The sequence below is a fragment of the Aquarana catesbeiana genome, linkage group LG02, assembly GCF_042186555.1.
Source record: "Aquarana catesbeiana isolate 2022-GZ linkage group LG02, ASM4218655v1, whole genome shotgun sequence".
Taxonomy (NCBI): Eukaryota; Metazoa; Chordata; class Amphibia; order Anura; family Ranidae; genus Aquarana; species Aquarana catesbeiana.
Genome location: NC_133325.1, coordinates 290423474 through 290451314, shown reverse-complemented (window position 1 = coordinate 290451314; position 27841 = coordinate 290423474). Strand labels below are relative to the sequence as shown.

General features: G+C 43.8%; 1 protein-coding gene across 7 annotated transcripts in view; it reads right to left on the bottom strand.

The window, feature by feature from the left end:
* Positions 1–27841, bottom strand: part of ARHGEF7 (Rho guanine nucleotide exchange factor 7) — a 271356-nt gene that overhangs the window by 148084 nt on the left and 95431 nt on the right. For all 7 annotated transcript variants that reach the window (XM_073614508.1, XM_073614510.1, XM_073614513.1 and 4 more), the window contains one exon: positions 19900–19988. In XM_073614508.1, coding sequence (XP_073470609.1) covers positions 19900–19988 — 89 coding nt within the window. The remainder of the gene's footprint in view (positions 1–19899; positions 19989–27841) is intronic.

Below are 27841 nucleotides of genomic sequence, written 5' to 3'. Positions count from 1 at the left end.
CTGGGAAGCCTGAAATAAAAAAAAAAATGATCCTGGCTTCGATCGTAGCGGTGAGTCGGTAGAAGCGCGGGAGGGGGGGGACATCCCCTCTCGCCTCCCATAAGAACGATCAAGCAGTGGAACAGCCGCTATGATCGTTCTTATGGTGTAGGGAATCGCCGGCTGAAAAAGCTGATATCTGAATGATGCCTGTAGCTGCACCCATCTTTCAGATATCACCGCACAAAGTCAAGGACGTTGTATGACGGCCGGAGGGCGGGAAGTGGTTAAAACGCATTTTTTTTTTTTTAACACAAAGTTGTCCATTTATACAATATTTCTACCACATAGCATGTACATTCCAAAAATGACACCCCAAAATAGATTCTCCTGCTCCCCCTGAGTACGGCGATACCACATGTGTGAGACTTCCACAGCCTGGCCACATACAGAGGCCGAGTACAGCCGAGCATGGCTCAGCATGGCGGGGTATTGCGGAGTATGGCGGGGTATTGCGGAGTATGGCGGGGTATTGCGGAGTATGGCGGAGTATGGCGGAGTATGGCGGAGTATGGAGGGGTATGGCGGAGTATGGCGGGGAATGGCGGGGTATGGCGGGGCTTTGCAGAGTAATGTGGGGCTTTGCAGAGTAATGTGGGGGCTTTGCAGAGTAATGTGGGGGCTTTGCAGAGTAATGTGGGGGCTTTGCAGAGTAATGTGGGGGCTTTGCAGAGTAATGTGGGGGCTTTGCAGAGTAATGTGGGGGCTTTGCAGAGTAATGTGGGGCTATTGCAGAGTAATGTGGGGCTATTGCAGAGTAATGTGGGGCTTTGCAGAGTAATGTGGGGGTATTGCAGAGTAATGTGGGGCTTTGCAGAGTAGTAGGGATGGCTGAGCATGGATGGATGGCTGGCTGGCTGGATGTCTCTGTGCAGCGCTGTGGGCACTACACATCCAGCCCACAGCGCTGCAGCCAGCCATCCATCCCCCTCTCCGCTCACAGTGTACCGATCGGTACACAGGAGGGGAGGAGAGGAACCGGCGTCATCAGATGACGGCGTGATCACATGGTAAACGGCCGCGATCAGCGGCCATTTACCGGGATCCGTGATGCGCCGGGTCCTCTGGACCCGGCGGTCACGGATGTGTTCGGGTGCGCGCCCCAGGGGGCGCGCGAGAGGGGTATTCTGGGAGGACGTCATAGTACGCCCTCCCAGAGTTATCCAACCGCCCTGCAGCCGTCATTCGGCTATGGGCCGGTTGGTAAATGGTTAATGGATGTTTACTAGAGCTGCACAATTAATCATCAAGAATCGTTATCGCAATCTTGACTAAAGTGTTTCACAATTCTTTCTATGCAAAGAATTCTCTCTGCTCTTCTGAAGCCACAGCCATCAAAAGAAAGGAAGAGAAAAACTGGGCAGTCTGCCAGGAATCACAACATTCGTTAACAGTGGAACTTAAGTATAAATATTGTAACAATTTGTCAATGGAATTGACTTTGTGTGCAAGTGAAAAAAAAAGTTTAACCACTTAAACACTAAACCTTTTTCTGACATTTGTTGGTTTCAAGTTAAAATAATTTTTTTTGCTAGAAAATTACTTAGAACCCCCAAACATTATAAATATATATATATATATATATATATATATATATATATATATATATATATATATATATATATATATATATATATATATATATTAGTAGACACCCTAGAGAATAAAATGGTGGTTGTTGCAATATTTTATGTCACACTGTATTTGCGCAGCGGTCTTTCAAATGCAATTTTTTTGGGAAAAAATTACTTTAATGAATTAAAAAAAGAAAAACTAACCAGTAAAGTTAGCCCATTTTTATTTTTTTTCTAATGTAAAAGATTTTAATCGTGATCTTTTTTTGTAAGCAAAAAAGATTCTCATTTTGGCCAGAATCGTGCAGCTCTAATGTTTACTCAGGAACTTCTTGACAAAGTCCACGAGTAAAAAAAAAAAAAAAAAAAACTGAGTAAAGACCTTGAGTAATGCTGAGCATAGGCAAGTAAAGGTGTATAAGCATATAGATGGGTAAAATTAGAAAAAAAAAAAAGTGTCAATTACTGCACTTAAAATGTAAACAAAAAAATATTTTTGTTTTACTGCTGTGTACTCATGGTTCCACAGACAATAATGCATCTACCGTAAGTTTAAATCAGTAAAAAACGCAGCATTTGCACCTAAAGGCCTAGCACGTGCACAGGTTTACCATTGTTTTACAGTGGAATTACTGCTTAAACCCAACTACTTTTAAAACTGTCCATTTCTCCCCTTTTAACACCTATGCTTACTAACCTGTGTAAGAAACATGGTTGTATGTGCCTTTTTTCAGACGGCACCGGCCTGGTCACGTGAACTCCCATGTCAGCCAGCCGTGCTACAGGGGGAGAGAAGAAAGCGTTGCGGCAACAGCGAGTAAAGCTTGAATCAGTGATGTCATCCATAGGCTTCAATGGCCCATTCATTGTCAGCTCACTCTTCTCTCCCTTGCAGCCATGCCGGCCTGAAACTAGGCAAGTATCTACATGTTTACTACACAGGTTGTAAGCACAGGTGTTAGGAAGAGAGAGGTGACAGTTGTTTTCACATCTGTAACATGCAGTGGACGAAAGAGTTGAGATCAATATATTAGAGATATATTATACAGTATATATCACACACACACAGTATCCCACAAAAGTGGGTACACCCCTCACATTTTTATAAATATTTTATTATATCTTTTCATGTGACAACACTGAAGAAATTACACTTTGCTACAATGTATAAAGTAGTGAGTGTACAGCTTGTATAACAGTGTAAATTTGCTGTCCCCTCAAAATAACTCAACACACAGCCATTAACATCTAAACCCCTGGCAACAAAAGTGAGCATACCCCTAAGTGAAAATGTCCAAATTGGGCCCAAAGTGTCAATATTTTGTGTGGCCAACATTATTTGCCTTAACCCTCTTGTGCATGGAGTTCACCAGAGCTTCACAGGTTGCCACTGGAGTCCTCTTCCACTCCTCCATAATGACATCACAGAGCTGGTGGATATTCGAGAACTTGAGCTCCTCCACCTTCCATTTGAGGATGCCCCACAGATGCTCAATAGGGTGTGTAGGTCTGGAGACATGCTTGGCCAGTCCATCACCTTTACCCTCAGCTTCTTTAGGTGTGTTTGGGGTCATTATGTTGGAATACTGCCCTGCGGCCCAGTCTGCTAAGAGAGGGGAACATGCTCTGCTTCAGTATGTCACAGTACATGTCATTCATGATTCCCTCAATGAACTGTAGCTCCCCAGTGCCGACAGCACTTATGCATCCCCAGACCATGACACTTCCACCACCATGCTTGACTGTAGGCAAGACACACTTGTCTTTGTTCTCATCTGGTTGCCACCACACATGCTTGACACCATCTGAACCAAATAAGTTTATCTTGGTCTCATCAGATCACAGGACATGGTTCCAGTAATCCATGTCCTTAGCCTGCTTGTCTTCAGCAAACTGCGGGCTTTCTTGTGCATCATCTTTAGAAGAGTCTTCCTTCTGGGATTACAGCCATGCAGACCAATTTGATGCAGTGTTCAGCGCATGGTCTGAGTACTGTCAGGCTGACCCCCCACCCCTTCAACCTCTGCAGCAATGCTGGCAGCACTCATAATGTCTATTTCCCAAAGACAACCTCTGGATATGACGTTGAGCATGTGTACTCAACTTCTTTGGTCGACCATTGCGATGGTTTTGGCCTCCATGCTGCAGCTCAGTTTCAGGGTCTTGGCAATCTTCTTATAGCCTAGGCCATCTTTATGTAGAGCAACAATTCTTTTAAGATCCTCAGAGAGTTCTTTGCCATGAGGTGCCATGTTGAGGTTCCAATGACCAATATGTGAGAGTGATAACACCAAATTTAACACACCTGCTCCCCATTCACACCTGAGACCTTGTAACACTGAGTCACATGACACCGATTAGGGGGGGAGGGGGTTTGGGGGGGGTGGCGGAGGCGTGGCTTAATGGTCCCATTTGGACATTTTCACTTAGGGGTGTACTCACTTTTGTTGCCAGTGGTTTAGACATTAATGGCAGTGTGTTGAGTTATTTTGAGGGGACTGCAAATTTACACTGTTATACAAGCTGTACACTCACTACTTTACACTGTAGCAAAGTGTCATTTCTTCAGTGTTGTCACATGAAAAGATATATATCTATATATATATAGATAGATCTATAGATATATAGATATATATATATATATATATATATATATATATATATATATATATATATATATATATATTGGGGACGGAAAGTATTCAGACCCCCTTAAATTTTTCACTCTTTGTTATATTGCAGCCATCTGCTAAAATCATTTAAGTTAATTTTTTTTCCTCATTAATGTACACACAGCACCCCATATTGACAGAAAAACACAGAATTGTTGACATTTTTGCAGATTTATTAAAAAAGAAAAACTGAAATATCACATGATCCTAAGTATTCAGACCCTTTGCTCAGTATTTAGTAGAAGCACCCTTTTGATCTAATACAGCCATAAGTCTTTTTGGGAAAGATGCAACAAGTTTTTCACACCTGGATTTGGGGATCCTCTGCCATTCCTCCTTGCAGATCCTCTCCAGTTCTGTCAGGTTGGATGGTAAATGTTGGTGGACAGCCATTTTTAGGTCTCTCCAGAGATGCTCAATTGGGTTTAAGTCAGGGCTCTGGCTGGGCCATTCAAGAACAGTCACGGAGTTGTTGTGAAGCCACTCCTTCGTTATTTTAGCTGTGTGCTTAGGGTCATTGTCTTGTTGGAAGGTAAACCTTCGGCCCAGGAGGGGGTCCTGAGCACTCTGGAGAAGGTTTTCGTTGAGGATATCCCTGTACTTGGCTGCATTCATCTTTCCCTCGATTGCAACCAGTCATCCTGTCCCTGCAGCTGAAAAACACCCCCACAGCATGATGCTGCCACCACCATGCTTCACTGTTGAGACTGTATTGGACAGGTGATGAGCAGTGCCTGGTTTTCTCCACACATACCACTTAGAATTAAGGCCAAAAAGTTCTATCTTGATCTCAGACCAGAGAATCTTATTTCTCACCATCTTGGAGGCCTTCAGGTGTTTTTTAAAAAAATGCGGCTTTCTAGTGTCTTGCACTGAGGAGAGGTTTCCCTCGGGCCACTCTGCCATAAAGCTCCTACTGGTGCAGGGCTGCAGTGATGGTGGACTTTCTATAACTTTCTCCCATCTCCCGACTGCACCTCTGGAGCTCAGCCACAGTGATCTTTGGGTTCTTCTTTACCTCTCTCACCAAGGCTCTTCTCCCCCGATAGCTCAGTTTAGCCGGACGGCCAGCTCAAGGAAGGATTCTGGTCGTCCCAAACGGTTTCCATTTAAGGATTATGGAGGCTACTATGCTCTTAGGAACCTTAAGTGCAGCAGAAATTTTTTTGTAACCTTGGCCAGATCTGTGCCTTGCCACAATTCTGTCTGAGCTCTTCAGGCAGTTCCTTTGACCTCATGATTCTCATTTGCTCTGACATGCACTGTGAACTGTAAGGTCTTATATAGACAGGTGTGTGGCTTTCCTAATCAAGTCCAATCAATATAATCAAACACAGCTGGACTCAAATGAAGATGTGGAACCATCTCAAGGATGATCAGAAGAAATGGACAGCACCTGAATTAAATATATGAGTGTCAAAGCAAAGGGTCTGAATACTTAGGACCATGTGATATTTCAGTTTTTCTTTTTTAATAAATCTGCAAAAATTGTTTGTGCTCATAGGTTTACATTACCCTGGCAGAATTTATAATTTCTTGGCCATTTTTCAGAGAGTATGAATGATAACACAAAAACATTTTTCACTCATGGTTAGTGTTTGGCTGACGCCATTTATTATCAAATAAACTGTGTTTACTCTTTTTAAATCATAGGCACAACAAAAACTACCCAAATGACCCTGAATAAAAGTTTACATACCCTGGTGATTTTGGCCTGATAACATGCAGACAAGTTGACACAAAAGGGTTTGAATGCCTAATAAAGGTAACCATCCTCACCTGTGATCTGTTTGCTTGTAATGTGTGTGTGTATAATATATATATATATATATATATATATATATATATATATATATATATATTCAATGAGTTTCTGGACTCCTGACAGACCCTTGCATCTTTCATCCAGTGCTGCACTGATGTTTCTGGTCTCTGAGTCATGGGGAAAGCAAAAGAATTGTCTAAAGGATCTGAAGGAAAAAGTAGTTGAACTGTATAAAACAGTAAAGGGATATAAAAAGATATCCAAGGAACTGAGAATGCCAATCAGCAGTGTTCAAACTAATCAAGAAGTAGAAAATGAGGGGTTCTGTTGAAACCAAACCACAGTCAGGTAGACCAACTAGAATTTCAGCCACAACTGTCAGGAAAATTGTTTGGGATGCAAAGAAAAACCCACAAATAACTTCAGGTGAAATACAGGACTCTCTGAAAACGTGGCGTGGCTGTTTCAAGATGCACAATAAGGAGGCACTCGAAGAAAGATGGGCAGAATGGTGGAGTCGCCAGAAGAAAGCCATTACTATGCAAATGCCAAAAAGTATCCTGCTTACAATACCCCAAACAGCACAAAGACAAGCCTCAAACCTTCTGGCACAAAGTCATTTGGAGTGATGAGACCAAAATGTATCTTTTTGGCCACAACCATAAACACTACATTTGGAGAGGAGTCAACAAGGCCTATGATGAAAGGTACACCATTTCTACTGTGAAACACAGAGGTGGATCGCTGATGTTTTGGGGATGTGTGAGCTACAAATGCATAGGAAATTTGGTCAAAATTGATGGCAAGATGAATGCAGTATGTTATCAAAAAATACTGGAAGAACATTTGCATTCATCAGCCAGGAAGCTGCGCATGGGACGTACTTGGACATTCCAACATGACAAAGATCCAAACCACAAGGCCAAGTCGATCTGTCATTGGCTACAGCAGAATAAAGTGAAGGTTCTGGAGTGGCCATTTCAGTCTCCTGACCTCAATATCATTGAGCCATTCTGGAGAGATCTCAGACGTGCAGTTCATGCAAGACAGAATTTACAAGTACTGGAGGCTTTTTGCCAAGAGGAATGGGCAGCTTTACCATCTGAGAAGATAAAGAACCTCATCCACAAAAACCACAAAAGACTTCAAGCTGTCATTGATGTTAAAGGGGGCAATACACGGTATTAAGAACTGGGGTATGTAAACTTTTGATCAGGATCATTTGGGTAGTTGCTGTTGTGATTATGATTTAAAAAGAGTAAACACAGTTGATGGATAATAAATGGCTTCAGCCAAACACTAACCATGAATGAAAGAAATGTTTGTGTTTATCATTCATATTCTCTGAAAAAATGGCCAAGAAATCATAAATTCTGCCAGGGTATGCAAACTTAGGAGCACAACTATATATCACACACACACTGTAGATATATATTTACCTACTTGTTTAAACCAATATTACAATTAGTCATAGGTGTGATGGCTGCATTTGTTTTCTTTGTAAGGCCCAATCACATATCACTTAGCAGAAACGCGTATTTCCGCTAGTGATTTGAAAAGTGCTACTCGGCATGTCACACATAGGGAGCCCATTCACCTGAATGGGTTGCCCTAGTGCATTTGTTGCATTAAAAAAGCTCAGAGCGCAAATTTTGGCCCTGAGCCAGGTGCAATTTTACAGCCACACAACAATCTTGGCAAAAATCGCACCGCATAATGAATGGCACCCAAAAGCGCATCATACATTTTGCTGTGATTTGGGATCACAGGCAGAATCGTACTGATTCGGCCCACGATTCCTTACTGCCCAAGTATGAATGGGTCCCAATGCTTTATAATTTCAAATTGGTGAGATCCAGCCAGCAAGATTGTTTTTCAAAAGAGCAAAATAACGAGCTTGTTTATGTAAAATCTTCATCCCAAAATAGATAAAACTGTTTGCTGTAATTCATTAGAAAGTAAGAGCTGGAGTTTGGCTTCAATTGGTTAGTGTATTTAAATAGTACATTCAACACTACTCTCCCCCCCAGACTGACCATGTTGCTGTCCACCCAGTGTGCCTTCATTCAGAGTGGGAGCTATCCAATACAGGGAGTGTGTTACTGGTCAGTTAATCAGGTGAAAACAGAGGGAAAGAGACCTAAAAAAAAAAGGAAAAGAATGCAGCCACCACATCTAATCATTGGTAAGCTGCAATATATTACACTTTTGGTTTGTGGTATAAAACCACTTTAAGGTCCTATAGATGGTAAAGCCGGATGGTAAGGGCAGTACATGACCACACATCTGCCTTGACTAAAAAAAAAACAAAAAAAAAATAAGATATAACACACACAGGTGTGAAGCCAGCCTGAAACTTTTTTTTTTGGAAATAAAACCCTTAATATTTGCCTACGCCCCTACAGTATAGTAATTGTACTGTATAGGGTCCCAAACACTAACACAGTGGGATGCTTCATAAAAAGTACAGTGGATTTCGCAGATCAGTGATTTTCCAACCTGTCAGGTAACACAAAATGGTTATGTAAGGCCTCTCGCACACGCTACGAAAGGCAGTGTGCGGATTTTCGCAGTTAACCCCTTGATCGCCCCCTAGTGTTAACCCCTTCCCTGCCAGTGACATTTATAGAGTAATTTATACAGTAAGCATTTTTATAGCACTGATCGCTATATAATTGTCAATCGTCCCAAAAATGTGTCAAACGTGTCCGCCATGTCGCAGTCACGATAAAAATCGCAGATCACCGCCATTACTAGTAAAAAAAATAATAAAAATGCCATAAATCTATCCCCTATTTTGTAGATGCTATAACTTTTGCGCAAACCAATCAATATACGCTTATTGCGATTTTTATTACTAAAAATATGTAGAACAATACATATTGGCCCAAACTGAGGAAAAAATCTGTTTTTTTTTTTTTTTTAAATTAGGGATATTTATTATAGCAAAAAGTACAAAATATTGTTTTTTTTTTCAAAATTGTCACTTTTTTTGTTTATAGTGCAAAAAATAAACACAGCAGTGTTGATCAAATACCACCAAAAGAAAGCTCTATTTGTGGGGAAAAAAGGACGTCAATTTTGTTTGGGTACAACATCGCAAGACTGTGCAATTGTCAGTTAAACCGAAGCAGTGCTGTATAGCAAAAAGTTCTCTGGTCATTGAGCAGCCAAATCTTCTGGGGCTGAAGTGGTTAATGGGATAATAATGAAGCTGCTTTGCTGGGGATACTGATGTAGGTATGCAAAACGTATTTTAAAAGGCATTTGTTTTGTACAATCTGAAAATCGTGAATCAACGCTCACCAAACTTCTACTAACAATTGCGGATAATTAGTATGACAATTTGCGGATAGTTAGTATGCTAGACAAAATCCTGCAAATGCCCTTATGACAAAAATCAGACCGTGTGTACGAGGCTTAAGAGTACCAGGAAAACATTGTGGATGGGACAGGTTTGGAAAAGCTACGCAAAGACAATTTCAGACAAAGTCCAAAAAGTTTTACAAGATTTTATCAGCAGGTACAGTATGTTTATAGGAGATGGCTAAACATGTGACAATTTGTAAGCAATGTTGGAGCTTTCCATCAGCATTTACCCACAGCAGTCTACAATCAACAGTTCCATTCATTTGTCAGTTTTGACCTACCTAGGTTCTAAAATAGCAGTTACAAAGACTTTCAAATTTCAGAGACTCAGCCCAACGTAAGTGTTGGTGGCTGGTTGCTATGGCTGAAAGCTGAAGTAAAGCCCCACAAGTGCCAAGCATATGGCCATTATCAGTACTGGATCCAAACAAGTCCAGAAAAAAAAAATATCTCATACAGAGTACGTTGAACTGTAGGGGGAGAAAAACCATAAGTACTGCTGATAGGACTTTAAGCCTAGTACACACGGGCCGAATGTAGGGGAGCCATCGGCCGGTTCAATAGAAACTGGACAACATTTGGCAGCCGGTCCAACAGAGTCATGACCGAAAAAGGCGTGCTCACCAGCTCCCGATAAGCACTCTCAGCCAATGGCTGGGAGCACTGACACAAGTGTTGTGGTGTGTGGGAGGAGAGAACACAAAAGCACAGCAGGGGAGATTGCTGTACTAACCCCCGTTGTGTTCTGGGAAACACACAGTTCCCACAACACAACGGGGACCAGTGAAGACACGCAGCGCAACTCGCGCATGAGCAGTAGGGAACCGGGCAGTGAAGCTGCAGTGCTTCACTTCCTGATTCCCTGACCAAGGATGGCGGGGGGCAGCCGAGAACCGAGCGATTCCTCGTCATCTGCTGCCGACATCGCGGACACCCTGGACAGGTAAGTGTCCATTTATTAAAAGTCAGCAGCTGCAGTATCTGTAGCTGCTGGCTTTTAATAATTTTTTTTTTTTTTTAAGGTGGACCTCCTCTTTAAGATCACATTAGTTTACATGCGCGTTTCAGTGAGTTTTATACACATTGCAGATTCCAGCGCAGAAAAAATCTGCACGTGATACTAGTGTTGTGGCGTGAACAGGGCACATAAAGAATAATTGTTTTCTTTGTGCCCTTGCAGAATGCATGCAGAAAAACTCATGTCTCTGCCCATGGCGTGAACGAGGCCTAACAGGCGTTTATTTTTAATGTGAAAAGGTAAAATAGGATTTTTTATAACAGCTTACCTGTAAAATCCTTTTCTTTTGATGTACATCATGGGACACAGAGCCTCAGTAATTACTGATGGGTTATAGGGTATCACTAGGTGATTGGACACTGGTCACCCCCTAGACAGGAAGTTCAACCCCCTATATAACCCCTCCCCTTACTGGAGATACCTCAGTTTTGTAGCAAAGCAATATAAGTGTATTAGAAGAGGGGCGGGACCTCTGTGTCCCGTGATGTACATCAAAAGAAAAGGATTTTACAGGTAAGCTGTTATAAAAAATCCTATTTTATTTCTCGTACATCACGGGACACAGAACCTCAGTAATTACTGATGGGACGTCCCAGAGCAATGCTATTTGAGGGGAGGGGACCACACAAGTAGGGTGTAATCAGACCTGAGGACCTCGTACTGCTGCCTGCAGCACACTACGCCCAAAGGCGATATCCTCATGCCTTCCCACATCCACCTGATAAAATCTGGTGAATGTATGGACTGAAGACCAGGTTGCGGCCTTGCAGATTTGAGCCATAGAGGCCCGGTGATACACCACCCAAGAAGCACTAATAGCCATTGTGGAGTGTGCCTTGATTCGAAAAGGTGGAATTTTCTGTTTCAAACCGTAAGCTTAAATAATCATTTCTCAAATCTATTTTGAAATGGTAGACTTTGATGCTGCCTGTCCTCTATTGGGACCTTCTGGCAGTACGAACAAAACATCCGTTTTGCAAATTTGAGCAGTTGCTTCCAGATAGGCCTTGACTGCTCTTACTACATCCAAAGAATGTAGTGACCTTTCTTCCGTAGAACAGGGATCTGGAAAAAAGGAAGGTAGAACAATATCTTGGTTTAGATGAAAATCTGAAACCACTTTCGGTAGAAAGCTAGGATGAGGGCACAATACCACTCTATCCTTGTGTATGATTAAATAAGGCTCTTTACAGGAAAGAGCTGCTCTGATACTCTTGTAGTAGAAGAAATGGCTACCAGAAAAAAATTAACTTTGTCAACAAGACCAAGGGAATTTGACGTATTAGTTCCAAAAGGCTGTTTCTGTAAAACTGACAGACCCAAATTCAAGTTCCAGGGGTTTAGGGGCGCCCTAACCGGAGGATTAAGACGTGTTACCCCCTGTATAAAGCTTCGGACTAAAGAATGCGAAACAAGCGGCCGTTGAAATAATACGGACAAGGCCAAGACCTAGCCCTTGATGGTACTCAAGGCCAGCTTCATTTCTAATCCCATTTGTAGAAAATCAAGAATTCTACTTATGACATATTTTCTGGGATGCCAAGCCCTGGATACACACTAGGAGATCTAAGCTTTCCAGACTCTAATGATAAATCATTCTGGAAGCTAGCTTTCTTGCATTGATCAAGATACAAATCACAGGAACTGAAAGCCCACGATTCTACAGAAAGTGGGTTTCAATAGCCAGACCTTCAAATTTAGCGTTTGTAAGGCAGGATGGAACACTGGACCTTGGGATAGCAGGTCTGGACGTGACGGTAGGGTCCACGGGGGACCTATTGCCATCTTACTATTTCTGCATACCAAGCTCTTCTGGGCCACGCTGGGCCACCAGAAGTACCGACTTCCTTTCCTGCCTCATCCTGCGAAGAAGTCGTGGCAGTAGCAGAATAGGAGGAAATGTATAAATCTGAGAGAAATGATGCCATGGAGTCACCAACGCATCTGTCCCGCATGCAAGAGGATCCCTTATTCTTGACACAAAGTTATCAATCTTGCAGTTGAACCTGGATGCAAAGAGGTCTATATCCGGAACCCCCATCTTTGGCATATGGCCAAGAAGACGTCGGGGTGAAGAGACCATTCCCTTGGGAATAACTGCTGGCGACTTCAAGTAGTCCGCCTGCCAGTCCTCTACTTCCGGAATGAAGATTGCCGATATGCACGGCACATGCTTCTGCCCAGATTAAGATCTGGTTTACTTCTCCTTGGGCTGCACGACTCCTGGTGCCTCCCTGGTGATTGATATAAGCCACTGCTGTGGCATTCGGACTGGATCCTGACAGGGCAACCCTGTAACCTGAGTGTCCAGGCCCTTAGGGCTAGATACGCCGCACAGATCTCTAGAATGTTGACGGGTAAGGTAGTTTCTGTCTTGGACCATCTCCCCTGGACAGTCAACTGTTCCAGGACTGTTCCCCAACCCAAAAGACTGGCATTTGTTGTTACCACTGTCCAGGCAACTGGAAAAAAGGGTTTTCCCTTTTGCAGATTTTCGGGTATCAATCACCAACTGAGGCTCTGACGCACTGTAGTAGACAGACGCATCAGGAATCCAATGCCTGAACCTCCTTGTTCCAGGCAGACAGGATACTGTTTTGCAGCAGTCTCGAATGAAACTGAACATAGGGAACTGCTTCGAATGAAGCCACCATGTTGCCCAGTAGCCTCATACAAAGGCGAATAGGAGGATCTTTCTTTGCCCTGACCACCTGAATCCGTTCCTTTATGGTACTGATCTTTGCCTGGGGTAAAATACCCTCTTCTGGGCTGTATCTATGACCAGACCGAAAAACTCTAGTCTTCTCACTGGTTTCAAAGAGGACTTCTCTGAGTTAAGGGGCCAACCTAGGTATTGCAGGTAGTTGACTGTGGTGACCAAGCTTTGGTCCAAGCGGGCTACCGAGCGGTCTATCAAGAGTCGGTCGTCTAGGTATGCTATTACCGTTATACCTAGGCCCTTAATCTGGCCAGCGGAGGGGCCAAGATTTTTGTAAACACCCGAGGTGCAGTAGCTAGCCCGAAAGGCAGAGCTATAAACTGAAAGTGGCGATTTCTACTTTGAAAATGCAGGTACTTTTTATGAGCAGGGAAAATAGGTACATGCAGGTATGTGTTCTTGATGTCTATTGACGCCAGAAATTCTCCTTCTTGTAGGATGGAGACTACCGATTGGATTGATTCTATGCGAAAGGATCGTATCTTTAGGAATCGGTTTAGATCCTTGAGATCTAAAATGGGTCTGACATCTCCATATGGTTTTTGGAACCCTGAAAAGGTTGAATAAAACCCCAATCCCTGCTTTTTGCGTGAGAAACAACCACGATAACTTTTTTGCGACAATAGCCGCTCCACTGCTGGAAGAGAGAGTTGAGGAGAGGGGAATACTCGGAACTCTAGTTTGTAACCTAGAGTTAATGTGGACATCACCCATCTGTCCTGGAAATCCTCCTACCAGAGCCTTGAGAACTGTAGCAGTCCTCCCCCCACCCTAGCGAGCGGGGACACTCCTTCATAAAGAGGCTTTAGCTTGTCTAGTAGGCTTCCTCCCACAGGACTTCTTTTGTCCCTGGGTCATCTCTGAGATTTATTTCTTGAGCCTGACGGAGGAGGCCGTCGCGACTGCCTGGAGGCTGATGCTCCTGGCACTGGGAACAGAGCCTGTTTAAAAGAGGGCCGTATACCAAATCCTCTCCGAACAGCCTTGCATCCTGAAGGGGAACCCCAGCCAGAAGCTCCTGACATGGTGATTCGGCTGAAATTTTTCAACCATAAGATTCTACGCATATGTACCAAACCAAGCGCAAAGCAAAAGGTTTGGATGATAGAATCTCTAATTGCGTCAACAGAAAACACAAAACCGCTGGTAGGTTGGCAAACCTCCGGGCTTGCTGTTCAGGTAAAACTTTGAGGACCTGTTTAACATGGTCTCTCAAGTATTGACAGACTGATTGCTGCCACTGCAGGTCGAGCTATTAGGACCTCGCCAAGAAGAAAACACCTTTCAACAGGACTCTAGGTATCTGAGCGTTGTCGACAAAACAAGCCAGACTTATTTAAGGAGGAATGGCGGCGTCAACTGCCGGTATACCCCCCATCTTAGTAAATTTTTCCTCCACAGGATAAAGTGTTGCAAAACTTTTTTAGGCGGAAAAAAATGTTTATCTGGGTGATCCCACTCAGAATAAATAAGCTTTTTCAGTAACCATAAACAGAAAAGCATGTGTAGTTTGAGGAGGCCTCAGTGAACCCAAACCAAAAGGAAGGTTCCTTAACTGACTCAGATACGGGCAACTTAAATGTGGAGCAGACCAATCCAGCCAAAATTCTAACACCTTCTCATCCTGAGAAGCTGAAAAGGGCCCTTCTCCACTTGATTCCTCAGAAGTGGAATCATCAGTCCCATCCCGATCCTCTGAGAGGGATTCCTCTCCTTTTTCCCCAGAGTTCCTCAACTTGAGGGTCCTGGGTAACAGAGGAAGACCTAGTGCGTTTTTTTCCACTGAGTGAAGATGCGAATAAGGCCATTTAAACTTTCCTCTAATCCATTAATGGTTGAGGAAAAAACCTCCTGCGTAATGTATACAGGGGCTGAAGTGCCAGAAGCAGATGCAGCCCCTGACCCGACGGCTCTCCCTGGCCAGCCATCCCAGGTCCTTCAGGGGGGAAGGTGCTGCAGAAGGGGGGTCCTCAGAGCCTGAGGGAGATCCCGTAGAGCCTCTGGTTTTCGGGGTATTTGTACCTCTTCTACCCATAGTGCAAAGCAACAAGGTGGAGGTATCACACAAATGAAACACTGACTGCTGAGCGATGTAGTACAGCAACTGCCGCTGCTACCAATGCCCAGTCTAGTGTTTCTAAGTAAATGCTGCCTGGGAGAATGCCTGTGTCCCACCTTACATGCGACCGTCAGCTCTGTGTCCCTCCATAGGCTGTGTGCACCTGGAAAAGTGTGCCCTTTATAGCCTGTGTAGCCGGCGATGTGGGCGTCTAAGCACGCCGGATGTCGCGATAATGCTCCGACCACCCCTCCCGCCCCCCTCCTTGGTTTTTTCAAAAACGTGCGCTTTCCCACGCGAGCCGAGGCTCCAATCCCCGGGACAAGCATGGAGGGAAGGCTGGGGTGGTGGAGAAAAAGAGAGAGGCCGGCAGATGAGGAACCTACCGATAGTATCGGCAGCGGTGGCGGTAGCGCAGTATACGACCGCTTTTCCAGCCACCCCGGCCCCCCTAAACCTCGGGGGGGAGATATCCCTGAGGAAAGAGCCCCCCCATCCCATCCTACCTGGAGCTCGGCTGGAGAAGCGTACAGCGTGGACACTGAGACAAACAGATCAAGCATGAGAAGGTATGTGCTCTTGGCAGCCCCCGGTGGTGACAATAGGCATAGCATACATTTACTTAAAGTGGAGTTCCACCCAAATTTTGAACAATATCTGTATGTATTCTCTTCCTTGCCTAGATGCTGACATGCCGTAATTAAATTTTATTTTTCTATTCTTCTTTGCACTTCCTGGTTCTCCTCCCGTGGGAGTAGGCGTGTTTCTAGCCTCTCCCAGACTCCTGGGAGCTAATCTCAGGCTTCCCAGGATGCCACTGAGCATGTGCGGGAATGAGCGGTGAATGCTGGGAGCACAGCATTCACCACATCCAGAAAATAAATGCTTGTGGGCTTAAAATGCCCACAATGAAGATGGAAACCGCCTGCAGTGAATAATATAAGTTATTCTTTCCGACGAAATCTGACACAGGCGGACATATTACACACAATATGTGAGTATGTAATGCTGAGAAGAAAAGTCTGTGAATGAACTAAAAAAAAAAAAAAAACAAAAAAAAAAAAAAAACACGATAGATAGGTGGACCCCCGCTTTAAAGGAGAAACCTACTAGAATTAAAAAATTCTGAGGAATCTCCCTTACCTTATCCAGCTGCAGGGTTCTGTTATACAGACCCAATCTTCACCTCTCATGGTGGGCTCCGTTTGGAAAACCTTCAGAGACAGGGGCCCCCTAGAAAAGGAGGATCCGCAGTTCTGGGCCCGTAAAGCACCCTGCCAGGGATATGGCTAGAAAAACCAAATACTGGATCCCGGGGTCCAGCTCTCTAAAAAGAGAAGCGTTACAGGTAAAACCTTGTTTCTTCGGACACGAGGGCCGGGTATCATCCAATTTGGCCTAAAAAAGCACTTTGAATGGATCCGGTTGCATGGCTTGCCCCAGTATAGGATATCCCTTTGGAGCTTTAGCACGGCACATCTTATTCGTGACCAACACCTAAGACACTGGTGAAAAAACTGAGGTATCCCCAGTAAGGGGAGGGGTTATATAGGGGGTTGAACTTCCTGTCTAGGGTGTGACCTGTGTCCAATCACCTAGTGATACCCTATAACCCATCAGTAATTACTGAGGCTCTGTGTCCCGTGATGTACGAGAAAGAAAAGTATTTGCCCATCGCTATATAATCCAGATTTTCATTGCTCGTTCATTAGACTTAAACCATGACGACTTTTTGGTTCAAGGCTGAGAATAATAGCAAATAGGCTCCTGGTGTATTAGCTTTTAAACACAACCAGGAGGTGGCTGGCAGATAAATAGAGACTGAATTGTTGCTAAACACAGTGTACAGCAGTTACGTAGTTATAACTCCAAAGCGAACAGTACAAGTTAACCACTTAAAGTGGAGTTCCATCCCCCACCCCCCCAAAAAAAAATTAGTAATGTGCTTAAAAAATATTAAAAAAAAACATTGGAGAAAATTATTTTTTTACTCACCTCTAAATGGCTGTTGCTAGGGGGTCCCTCATAGTCTGCCTCCTTCGGTGCCTGGGCTGGTGACATCACTTCCCTTGGCGCAGGAAGGGAGATTGCCTCTCCACCCTCCCTCTTGTCAATCATCTGGGACACGTGACCGGTCCCAGATGATTACGGGGCCAGTGACGGCACGCGGCACGGCTCGCGCATGCGCAGTGGGTGCCCACCTGTGAAGCCACAGCCAGGCGCCCACAGTTAAAATGCCAGTGCCGCCGAGCAGAGGGGGGGATGAACGGGGCTTCGATCCCCGCATCGCTGGACCCTGGGACAGGTAAGTGTCCGATTAAAAGTCAGCAGCTGCAGTATTTTTTTTAAAAATGGGAACCCCACTTTAAGGACCAGCCGCTGCAGTGGTACTGCGGCAGATTGGCTCTCATGGGCGAATCGCTGTCATTGTACGTCGGCCGCTTTAGACCTCTAGGGGGCGTGCGTGACAGAACGGAGATCTGTCAATGTAAACAGACAGATCTCCGTTCTGTCAGGGGAGGAGAGACAGATCTGCTGTTTCTAGTGATTAGAAACAGCGATCTGTCTCCTCCTCCAGTCACTATACTCCCCCCACACCTCCCTAGGGAACACTTAACCCCTTGATCGCCCCCTAGTGTTAACCCCTTCCCTGCCAGTGACATTTATACAGTAATCAGTGGCTATTTTTAGCTCTGGATATGTGGTAGTTGTGCGCTGCCACCTAGTGGTGGGTGAATATAAAAGTTCAAATAAACACAGAAGCTGTGTGACATATATGTGCAATAAATCTAGCTGCTGCTATCACCAGAATTTTATCACAAAACAATGAATATCTAAAAAAAAATGTGATAGCGGTGCTGCAATCAGACAAATAATACATAAATCCAATAATGTGCAATAAACGCATGTGCTGAATAAATATACCATCCAATAGTAAATGTATAAAACAGTTGACTGAAACAAAAAATCTTATTACAGAAGGTTTTCAAATTGAACTGAGAAAAAAGTGCTTCTCAAGTAAAAAATGTAAATAAATCCAATATTGATGTGCAATCACGCATGTGCTCCTTAGACCCTGAAAGGGTAAAACTCGCTCACAGCTAATGAAAACTCCCATCAGGAAAAAGGCTCCACACTGATCTTTAATGGTTACCACCAAAGTCCTGCAGGGATCAAACACGCTTTGCACCTCGTATATTTCTCCTTTAATGGTTGCCTTCGTGATGATCACCAGCAACTCCAAACTGACATGCAAAAATATAAAGTGCCTCTGACAGTGCAGTACAAGGCGTTAAATGGAATAAGCCTCACCCACCTTCATCTTTTACACTCACATTTATTTCAGAAAAAAACAGCATATAACATATTTAAAATCCAACAGGTCTCACGCATGTCACCGCCAGGCTCTACCTCTACGCGTTATGCCACCATCCACGTGGCTTCATCTGGGAGGGCAAAAACTATTTTTAGCACTGATCGCTGTATATCACTGGTCCCAAAAAAGTGTCAAAAGTGTTCGATCTGTCCGCCGCAATGTCACAGTCCCGCAAAAAAAAAAAAAAAAAAAAAAAAAAATCGCTGATCACCATTATTACTAATTAAAAAAAATATATAAAAATGCCATAAATCTAGCCCCTTTTTTGTAGACACTATAACTTTTGCGCAAACCAATCAATATAGGCTTACTGCGATTTTCTTTAACAAAAATTGGTAGAAGAATACATATTGGCCTAAACTGATGAAAAATTAGTTTTTTTTAATTTTTTATTTGGGATATTTATTATAGAAAAAAGTAAAAAAATTCTTTTTTTTTTTTTTCTTCTAAATTGTCGGTCTTTTTTTGTTTGTAGTGCAAAAAACCCCAAAAACCTAATTTGTGGGAAAAAAAGGACATACATTTTGTTTGGGTACAGTGTCACACGATCGTGCAAATGTCAGTTAAAGCGACGCAGTGCCCTATGGAAAAAAATGGCCTGGTCGTTAAGGGGGCAAATCCTTCTGGTCCTTAAGTTGTTAACCACTTCCTTACCAGGCCAATTCTGACATTTCTCTCCTACATGTAAATATCATCATTTTTATTCTAGAAAATTACATAGAACCCCCAAACATTATATATGTTTTTTTAGCAAAGACCGTAGAGAATACAATGGCGGTTGTTGCAACTTTTTAGCTCACACGGTATTTGCGCAGGAATTTTTTTAACGCGTTTTTTGTGGGAAAAAAACAGTTTTGTGTTTTAAAAAAAAACAAAACAGTAAAGTTATCCCAATGTTTTTGCATTTTGTGAAAGATGAAGTTACGCCGAGTAAATAGATACCTAACATGTCACCCTTCAAAATTGCACACGCTCGTAGAATGGCGCCAATGTTCGGTACTTAAATCTCTATGATCTACATCCAAGTGCCGGCGGATCCGCTCTCCGCCTCACCGATCGTAACGGTGAGTCGTAGCAAGCACCGGAGGGCGGCGGGAACACACGTCCCCTCTCGCCTCCCATAGGAACGATCAAGCGGTGGAACGGCTGCTATGATCGTTCCTATGGTGTAAAGATTCGCCAGCTGAAACCGGCAATATCCGAATGATCACTGTAACTACAGGCATCATTCAGATATACCCGCCCAAAGCCCAGGACGTCATATGACGTGTGCGGACGGGAAGTGGTTAAACACGTACTAGTACTTACCACATTGTAGTAACTTTTGTTGATTGCAGATGTTTCAAACCCTTTTGGTGGGCTTTTCAGTGTTGTAGACTTGGGGGATACTGGTTTCTCTGTGGAACAGAGAATAGAATAAATACAATACAATAGAATGGGAAAGACGGCAGTATTATATCATTTTTGTAATACCAATGCAAATCATAGTTCTGCTTAGATGAAAAATCTTTCGTGTTGCAATTGCTGCCTGTCTGCTATTCATCTCTTTCCACAACTTTCTGGATTACCTGCATGCTTTGCAGCTTTTCCACTGCTCATACCTTAGTTTACTTCAGATTTCTAAGAACTATATATCCCATAGTACCTTACTGCCTTCAAACAGATATGACATAATTCAGAAGGCAGGCTCAGTAAACGTGTGTCACAGAAGTACATGTGTGGGATTCTAAAAAAAAAAAAAAAAAATAAAAAAAAAAAAAAAAAAATAGGTTTTCAAATTTCAAGCTCATTCAGATTATTGGAGTAGGTTAGAAATATCTGAAAATTTAAAAGGGTAACTGCTATTTTTTTTCTCCAAAAAAGTAGAAAGAAAATAATATTATAGTTTATACAATTGTGACACAAATCATATTCAACTAAATGTTATTAAAAATTACCCTTCCTTTTCAACCTGCAGCTCTGTAATTTTCTGAGAACGCAATGCAATATGGCTACTGGAGGTGATCAGTACACAGATGGTGTACAGAACACCCTCCAGAAATATAATTTCCTGCTTGTGTGATTGGCTCACCTGTTTTCCCAGAAGTCTGCACTAAGATACAAATCAGATTTCCGGCATCCCCTGCATTAAAAATGTCATTTTTGGTGAGACACTTGTCTTGCCGAGAATGTTCCCTCGGCGGATAAGTTCCCCCCCTGTACTGCGCAGGCGCAGCGTCTGCGCAGTACATACTACTCTCAGCCGCCGGAGATAGCCGAAGCTCAAATGCTTCAATCAGCTGTACACGGCGCCTGCGCTCTGGGTCCAGGTTTCTTCCCCACCATCCAAGTGGACCTAGAGGGGGAATCTAAAAGTGCCGAGCGCAGCGAGGCCATGCCCGAAGCGTGGCGAGCGAAGCGTGGCGAGCGAAGCGAGCCCGCGAGGGGCCCTCTTACAGGCGCCGTGTACAGCTGATTTTCAGCTGTTCTGCTTCGGCTATTTCCGCCGATACCTACTGCGCAGGCGCAGTAGAGGGGGGAACTTATACGCCGAGTGGAACTTTCTCGGCAGAACACACTCCCAAAAGGAAATCACATCTAAAAAAAAGGGATGCAGGCCCAGCAGCTTTCCTCATTAGAGCTTTGTAGGTGCTGCAGTTGATTGATAATTCTGAAACCACTCCCAGTAGATTCACGTTCCCACATGGACACAGAAAAACACACAGGGATTTCTTCAGAACAACAAAAAGGTGGGGATCTTCAACAAAGTTTGTTAAAATCCTTGTAATATACATAGGTCACAGGAGGGGAGGGTTTTAACATGGAAACCGATATTGGATTTACAATTTTGACCATAAGCAAATTTCCAAATCTCTCACAGTCAACAACTGGCATGAAAGCGCTGCATGTTGGTCAGGGTTTATGAAGGTATAACTGGCCAGATGGCCTATATCTCAGGAACAGAATGTCATTTCAAAAAGGTAAATACCGAGTCCTGAACTTGATATACCTTCTTCGAGTTTAGGAGTTCTACATATGCTCCATTTACATACACACCTTAGTTTGGTTTATTTACAGGTTTTAGCAGAACCAAAATGTGGCGGTTATTATTAAAAAGGAAACAGTTTATCAATTTCTTTATGATGTTCTGGAATAAAAATTTTAACCACTTTAGCACTAGATTTTTTTTTTTTTTGCACACAGTTAAAAATCTGCATTTGTAGCTAGAAATCACTTAAAATTCCCCCAAACGTTATATATTTTCTCAAAGCAGAGGCCCTTAAAAATAAATAAAATAGTTGTTGCAATTTTTTTTGTCGCACAATCTTTGCACAACTGTCAATCGCATATTTTCAGGAAAAAAATACAATAAAATTAATTTTAGTGCACACAAAAAAACACAATATAATACCCTATGCCTGGTAAAATCTAAAAGATATGATTTCATTGAGTAAATCAATAAACGACCCCAGTCAGAGTTGCAGCTTGAAGCTTGTGGGCCCGATGCAAAAGTTTACCTGGGAACCCCCCACTACCACCTGCCACTTCCACTCTGTGCCAAGATACTCCCACCGTGTGCCAAGATACTCTAAGTGGCTAAAGAGTTAAGCAGCTGACAGATCTAATTTTCTTTCCTTCCACCATGGGTGAGGGAAAGAAAATTGCTTAATTACCCCATTCACACAATCAATGCTGATGGAGGAATTCCTCCTGCAGCGCTATTGTGTTCTGCCACCCAGTGGAGAGCCTTACAGGCGAGCAGAACACAATGCTCACCGCTGGTGGCTATAGCCGCTGACAGTGATCGCATGTAAAAAAAATAAATAAATAAACTGACAGGTTAGTTATACTGAAGTCAAGCAATGGATCGATATAAGAAAACTCTTCCTGTACACACTGCTCCTTCCTGCACACATTGCCCCCCTAATCCCTGTATATATTACTCCTTCTTATACACACTTCTCCCTTCTGTACATATTAGTCCCCTCCCAATACATATTAACCCTTCCCTGTACACATTACTCCCCCTCCGTCCCACCATCCTGGTAAAGACATGACCCCCCCCCCAATCCTGGTAATGACATACCCCTCCCCCCGCCATCCTGGTAATGACATGGCCCCCTTCCCCCACCATCCTGGTAATGACATGCCCTCCTCCCTGATGCTGCTCAAATTGACAAAATAAAATAAGTGGACCCTGAGGAAGGGTTTAGGGATTGTTTAAATAACTTTTCTAGCTTTAAAGTGTAAGTGTCGGCAGGCCAGGTGAGGTGGGGGGCAGTGTGGCTGTTTCACATCAGAAAGGACACTCCTGTCAGCAGTGTGTCTTACCTTTAGGCCCCTTTCACACTTATACGACTTGTCCCACGATTTTGTACTGCAAAATCATATGACAAGTAATTCTCCATGATTTTCTATGACTACCATTCATATTGGCACGACTTTAAGTCGTGCCGACTTGAAAGTAGTCCCTGCACTACTTTGGTCCAACTTCTATGCGAGTTGTACTCCATAGACCTCAATGTTAAACCCTCAAGTAGTATGCAAATCGTACCTGAATAATATAGACACGATTTCAGTATGACTTTGTAAGCATAAGCCTCACGCCATGTACAGTACCTGACCGCGAGATTGTGTTTCACTGATCGGGAAAGGAAAACTTCTTTTTCCTTTCATGATGAGCGACAGGCAGTGATGACAGCTGTCTGGTATGAATCATGAGGGAAACGCCGCGCCAAGTTTTAAATGAAAAAAAAAAACGGCGTGGGTTCCCCCCCGGGGCATACCAGGCCCTTAGGTCTGGTATGGATATTAAGGGGAACCCCCTACGCCCAAAAATCGGCGTGGGGGTTCCCCCCATAATCCATACCAGACCCTTATCCGAGCACGCAGCCTGGCCGGTCAGGAATGGGGGTGGGGACGAGCGAGCGCCCCCCCATCTGAACCGTACCAGGCCGCATGCCCTCAACAAGAGGGGGTGGGTTGCTTTGGGGCAGGGGGGCGCCCTGCGGGCCCCCCACCCCAAAGCACCTTGTCCCCATGTTGACGAGGACGAGGGCCTATTCCCGACAACCCTGGCCGTTGGTTGTCGGGGTCTGCGGGCAGGGGGCTTATCGGAATCCGGAAGCCCCCTTTAATAAGGGGGCCCCCAGATCCCGGCCCCCCACCCTTTGTGAATGAGTATGGGGTACATTGTACCCCTACCTATTCACCTAGGGAAAAAAGTGTCAATGAAAAAAACATAGTACACAGGTTTTTAAAGTAATTTATTAGGCAGCTCCGGGGTCTACCATCACAGTCCCGGGGCATGCTGAGACTGCCGTCATAAGGGGGCGTGGTCATCACCCGATAACCACGCCCCCTTATAATGGCACAGTCCTAGCATGCCCAGGGACTGTGACCTCATAAGGGTGCAGGGTCACCGCCTATATAAGTCTATTGCGGAGCGCTCAGATAGCATTCCAGCTGGAGAGAGTGTCGTGTCAACATCGGAAGAAGAGAAGAGGGGACAAGACAGCGCAGAAGACCGGGCCCCCGCTAGCAAAAGAGCGGGAGAAGATAGCGGAGGGGCCCGGCAGAAGAACTGGACACCGGGAGGAGACGCCGGAGAGACCCCCGAAGTCGGAAGACCCCCGAAGTCGGAAGACGATCCCGGAGCTGCCTAATAAATTACTTTAAAAACCTGTGTACTGTGTTTTTTCATTGACACTTTTTTCCCCTAGGTAAATGGGTAGGGGTACAATGTACCCCATACTTATTTACAAAGGGTGGGAGGCCGGGATCTGGGTGCCCCCTTATTAAAAGGGGCTCCCGGATTCCGATAAGCCCCCCGCCCGCATACCCCGACAACCAACGGCCAGGGTTGTCGGGAAGAGGCCCTTGTCCTCGTCAACATGGGGACAAGGTGCTTTGGGGTGGGGGGGCCGGCAGGGCGCCCCCCTGCCCCAAAGCACCCACCCCCCCATGTTGAGGGCATGTGGCCTGGTACGGTTCGGGGGGGGGGGGGGCGCTCGCTTGTCCCCACCCCCTTTTCTGACCGGCCGGGCTGCGTGCTCGGATAAGGGTCTGGTATGGATTTTGGGGGGACCCCCACTCCGATTTTTCGGCGTAGGGAGTTCCCCTTAAAATCCATACCAGACCTAAGGGCCTGGTATGCCCCTGGGGGGGAACCCACGCCGGTTTTTTATATAAAATTTGGCGCGGAGTTCCCCCTCATGATTCATACCAGACAGCTGTCAGCACTGCCTGTCGCTCATCGTGAAAGAAAAAAGTTTTCCTTTCCTGATCAGCAAGCCAGCTCAGCGCTGGCTCCAGCGACGGGGCTCGCAGGTGTCAAATCTCGCCGATAACAGCAGTGAGATTAACACAATATCGCGGTCACCTACTGTATGTTTTCATTTGTTAATGCCAAAGTTGTGGCAAAGTCGTACAAAGTAGTACTGCTCCCAACTCGTGCTAAAATCGCGGCAAAATAGCGGCCGCGAAATCGTGGTAAAATTGCGCGACTTTGAAGTCGTATAAGTGTGAAAGGGGCCTTAAGGTAAAAAAGAAAAAAAGTCCCAATGCTTCCTACTTTCTTAAAGTGGTTGTATACCCCAATTTGTCATTTTTAACTACAGGTAAGCCTATAATAAGGCTTACCTGTAGGTAAAATTAAGATCTCCTAAATATGTACAGTTTAGGAGATATTGCCTTTGCATGCAGCCGCTGACGTCAGCGGCGCATGCGCTCTGAATGCCCAGCTAAAGGTCCCGCAGATGCTGCCGGACCTTGCCGGGAAGAAGACTGCCGAAGCAACACAGAGGGCAAGATGTCAGCACCCTCGTCGTGGACCGGGCTGTGATACTGGGGCTTTGATCTAAGGTAAGTATTTCATAATGAGTTAGTATGCAGTGCATACTAGATTATGCCTTGGCCTTGCAGGTTTTTTTTTTTTTTTTAGATGTGTGGGTAGACAACCACTTTAACTAAAGCCTCCTCATACACACAATGAGAATATGTGTCCGCTTTTCTTTTTTTTTTTTTTTTTGCATGTTAGTCTCAGATCGAAAACCAATAGGTTACTAAAGTTACAAAATGCTTGTATGACAGAATACAACTTCAGAAGTGATGTAACATGTTGTATTGTAATAAATCATTTCATTTCCGAGCATACGTGGTCTTGATTTTTTTCCAGACCATTCAAGTACTGATTAAACGAAAATTGTGAGTTCAGGTGTCTTATGAGAAAAAATTTTGCATGAGCGGTTGTGATCAGCTCTCAAAAGCTGCGTACTAACAATCAGATTATCGTATGATTGCTTAAAAGCGCTATTTTTTTTTTGTCCGCTTTCCTCATTGTATGTACTAGGCATTAGTGCTACACTGGCTCTAAGCACTGTGGGTAGCTTCCGCTACATACTAGTACACAGTGCTGGGTTCCTGCTGTGAGACAGGCTTCCAGTCTCACACCCAGAGCAAAAGGAGAGTCAGTATGAGTGGCGCTTAGCCATTCATAGGCAGCTTTGTATTCTGTGAATGAATGGGTAAAAAGGGTACATTTTCTCAGTTTGATATGTTTTTTCCATTTTCTATTGTGAATAAAATTTGCAAATCATTGCATTCTGTTTTTATGTAGAATTTACACTGCGTCCCAACTTTGTTTGAATTTGGGTTGTACATAAAGCAATTGCGTCACAATAATAGTAGATTAATAAAAAAAAAAATAAAAAAAAAAAGTCAGTATAAAAAATGCATACAAAAATACATTTGTGCCTAACAAGCTATAACATTCGAGGCAAGAATATCCATCTTAAGTAGCAATTAACTATGCAGAACTGTCTCCTCATCCCACTGTCACTTACTGGGTAATGCAGCCAACAACATGCCAGATGGAATCATAGCTCACATACTATCTGCTGTCTCATGTAATTACAAGGTCAAGCCAGATGGCGGTCTTTCAAACAAACAAAAAGCACATCAACCCTCGCCAGTGCATAATGAAGGAAAACAGAAAATAGGTCACTATTCGCTGCAAAACAATACTAATCTTTGCACTATAACATCCAGCTGGGCCACGTGTAATACTATCAATGGCTATCATGTAGGACCTAAAGACCCCCTTTATATATACATAAAAACAGTACACCCCAAGTAAATTGTTACTTATTTAAAACAGGCAAATATTAAATTGTGATTCAAATTGTGCCTACAAATAAAAGGCAATATACTTTTGTAATATACAAAAAGTAATTTTTGTGATAAAATAAATAAAATGCAAAAATATGTCATATGCAGATTGTACCACTTCAAATCCATGAAATTACCACTCCTCCATGCAAAATCATTTTGAAAGAGGTTTGTGGCTTTCCTTGCATTAACTGCCAATTTCAAAATCCCTCTACAAAACCTCAATGGGAATCAAATCAGGGCTTTGACTAGGGCAGTCCATAACCCTCTATTTCTTCTTTTAAACCATTCCCTGATAGAGTGCTTTGGATCATTATCAGGTTCAGATTGGGCAGATGGCCTCACATTCGTATTTACCACACTTTGATATGATGTAGAATGCATTGCTGACTTGACAACTGTGTGCTGCCCAGGCCCTGAAGCAGCAAAACAACCCCATAACATTTCCCCCTCAATGTTTCACAGTTGTTATGAGGTTCTTCTGAAATGCACTTTGGTTTGCAGAAAATAGGTCTACCATTGCCTCCATCTCTGACTGGTCAATCTTCGGCACATTGTTCCAGAAGGTCTGGTCTTTGCCAATATGTTCAATAGTAAACTGTAATCTTGCTCGAATGTTCTTTGGACAGCAAAGGCTTTTTCCTGGTACACCTCCCACGCAGGTGGAATTGGTGTAATCTATTTCTGAATGTAGAGGCATACACACTGACCGCAATTGTTGCAAGATTTACCTGAACACCCCACAATAAAATTTAAGGGTTCTTTTAGCATCAAAACAATCAGCTCTTGAGTTGAATTTGCTGGGCTGGACAATCATGGACCAATAGTCAGTCATTGTACATTTATGTCAAATGTAGGATATTTTCCTTACAGTTCACATTTAAAATAATTTGGCGACCAACTATAGAACACAGAGTTTCCAACATGCAACTTATGGAATTTATTGCCTCTCTCAGAAATCAATTTGAAAATCTTTTTAAAATGTGTACACCCTTTTTGATGTGCAGAGGTTCCCTGTAAGTGGACTGGTCATAGATCTTAGGGGGTGCTGTTGGGAGTAGAGGGGTGAGGGGTCCGGACTCTCTCCTCCACCCCCCACCCT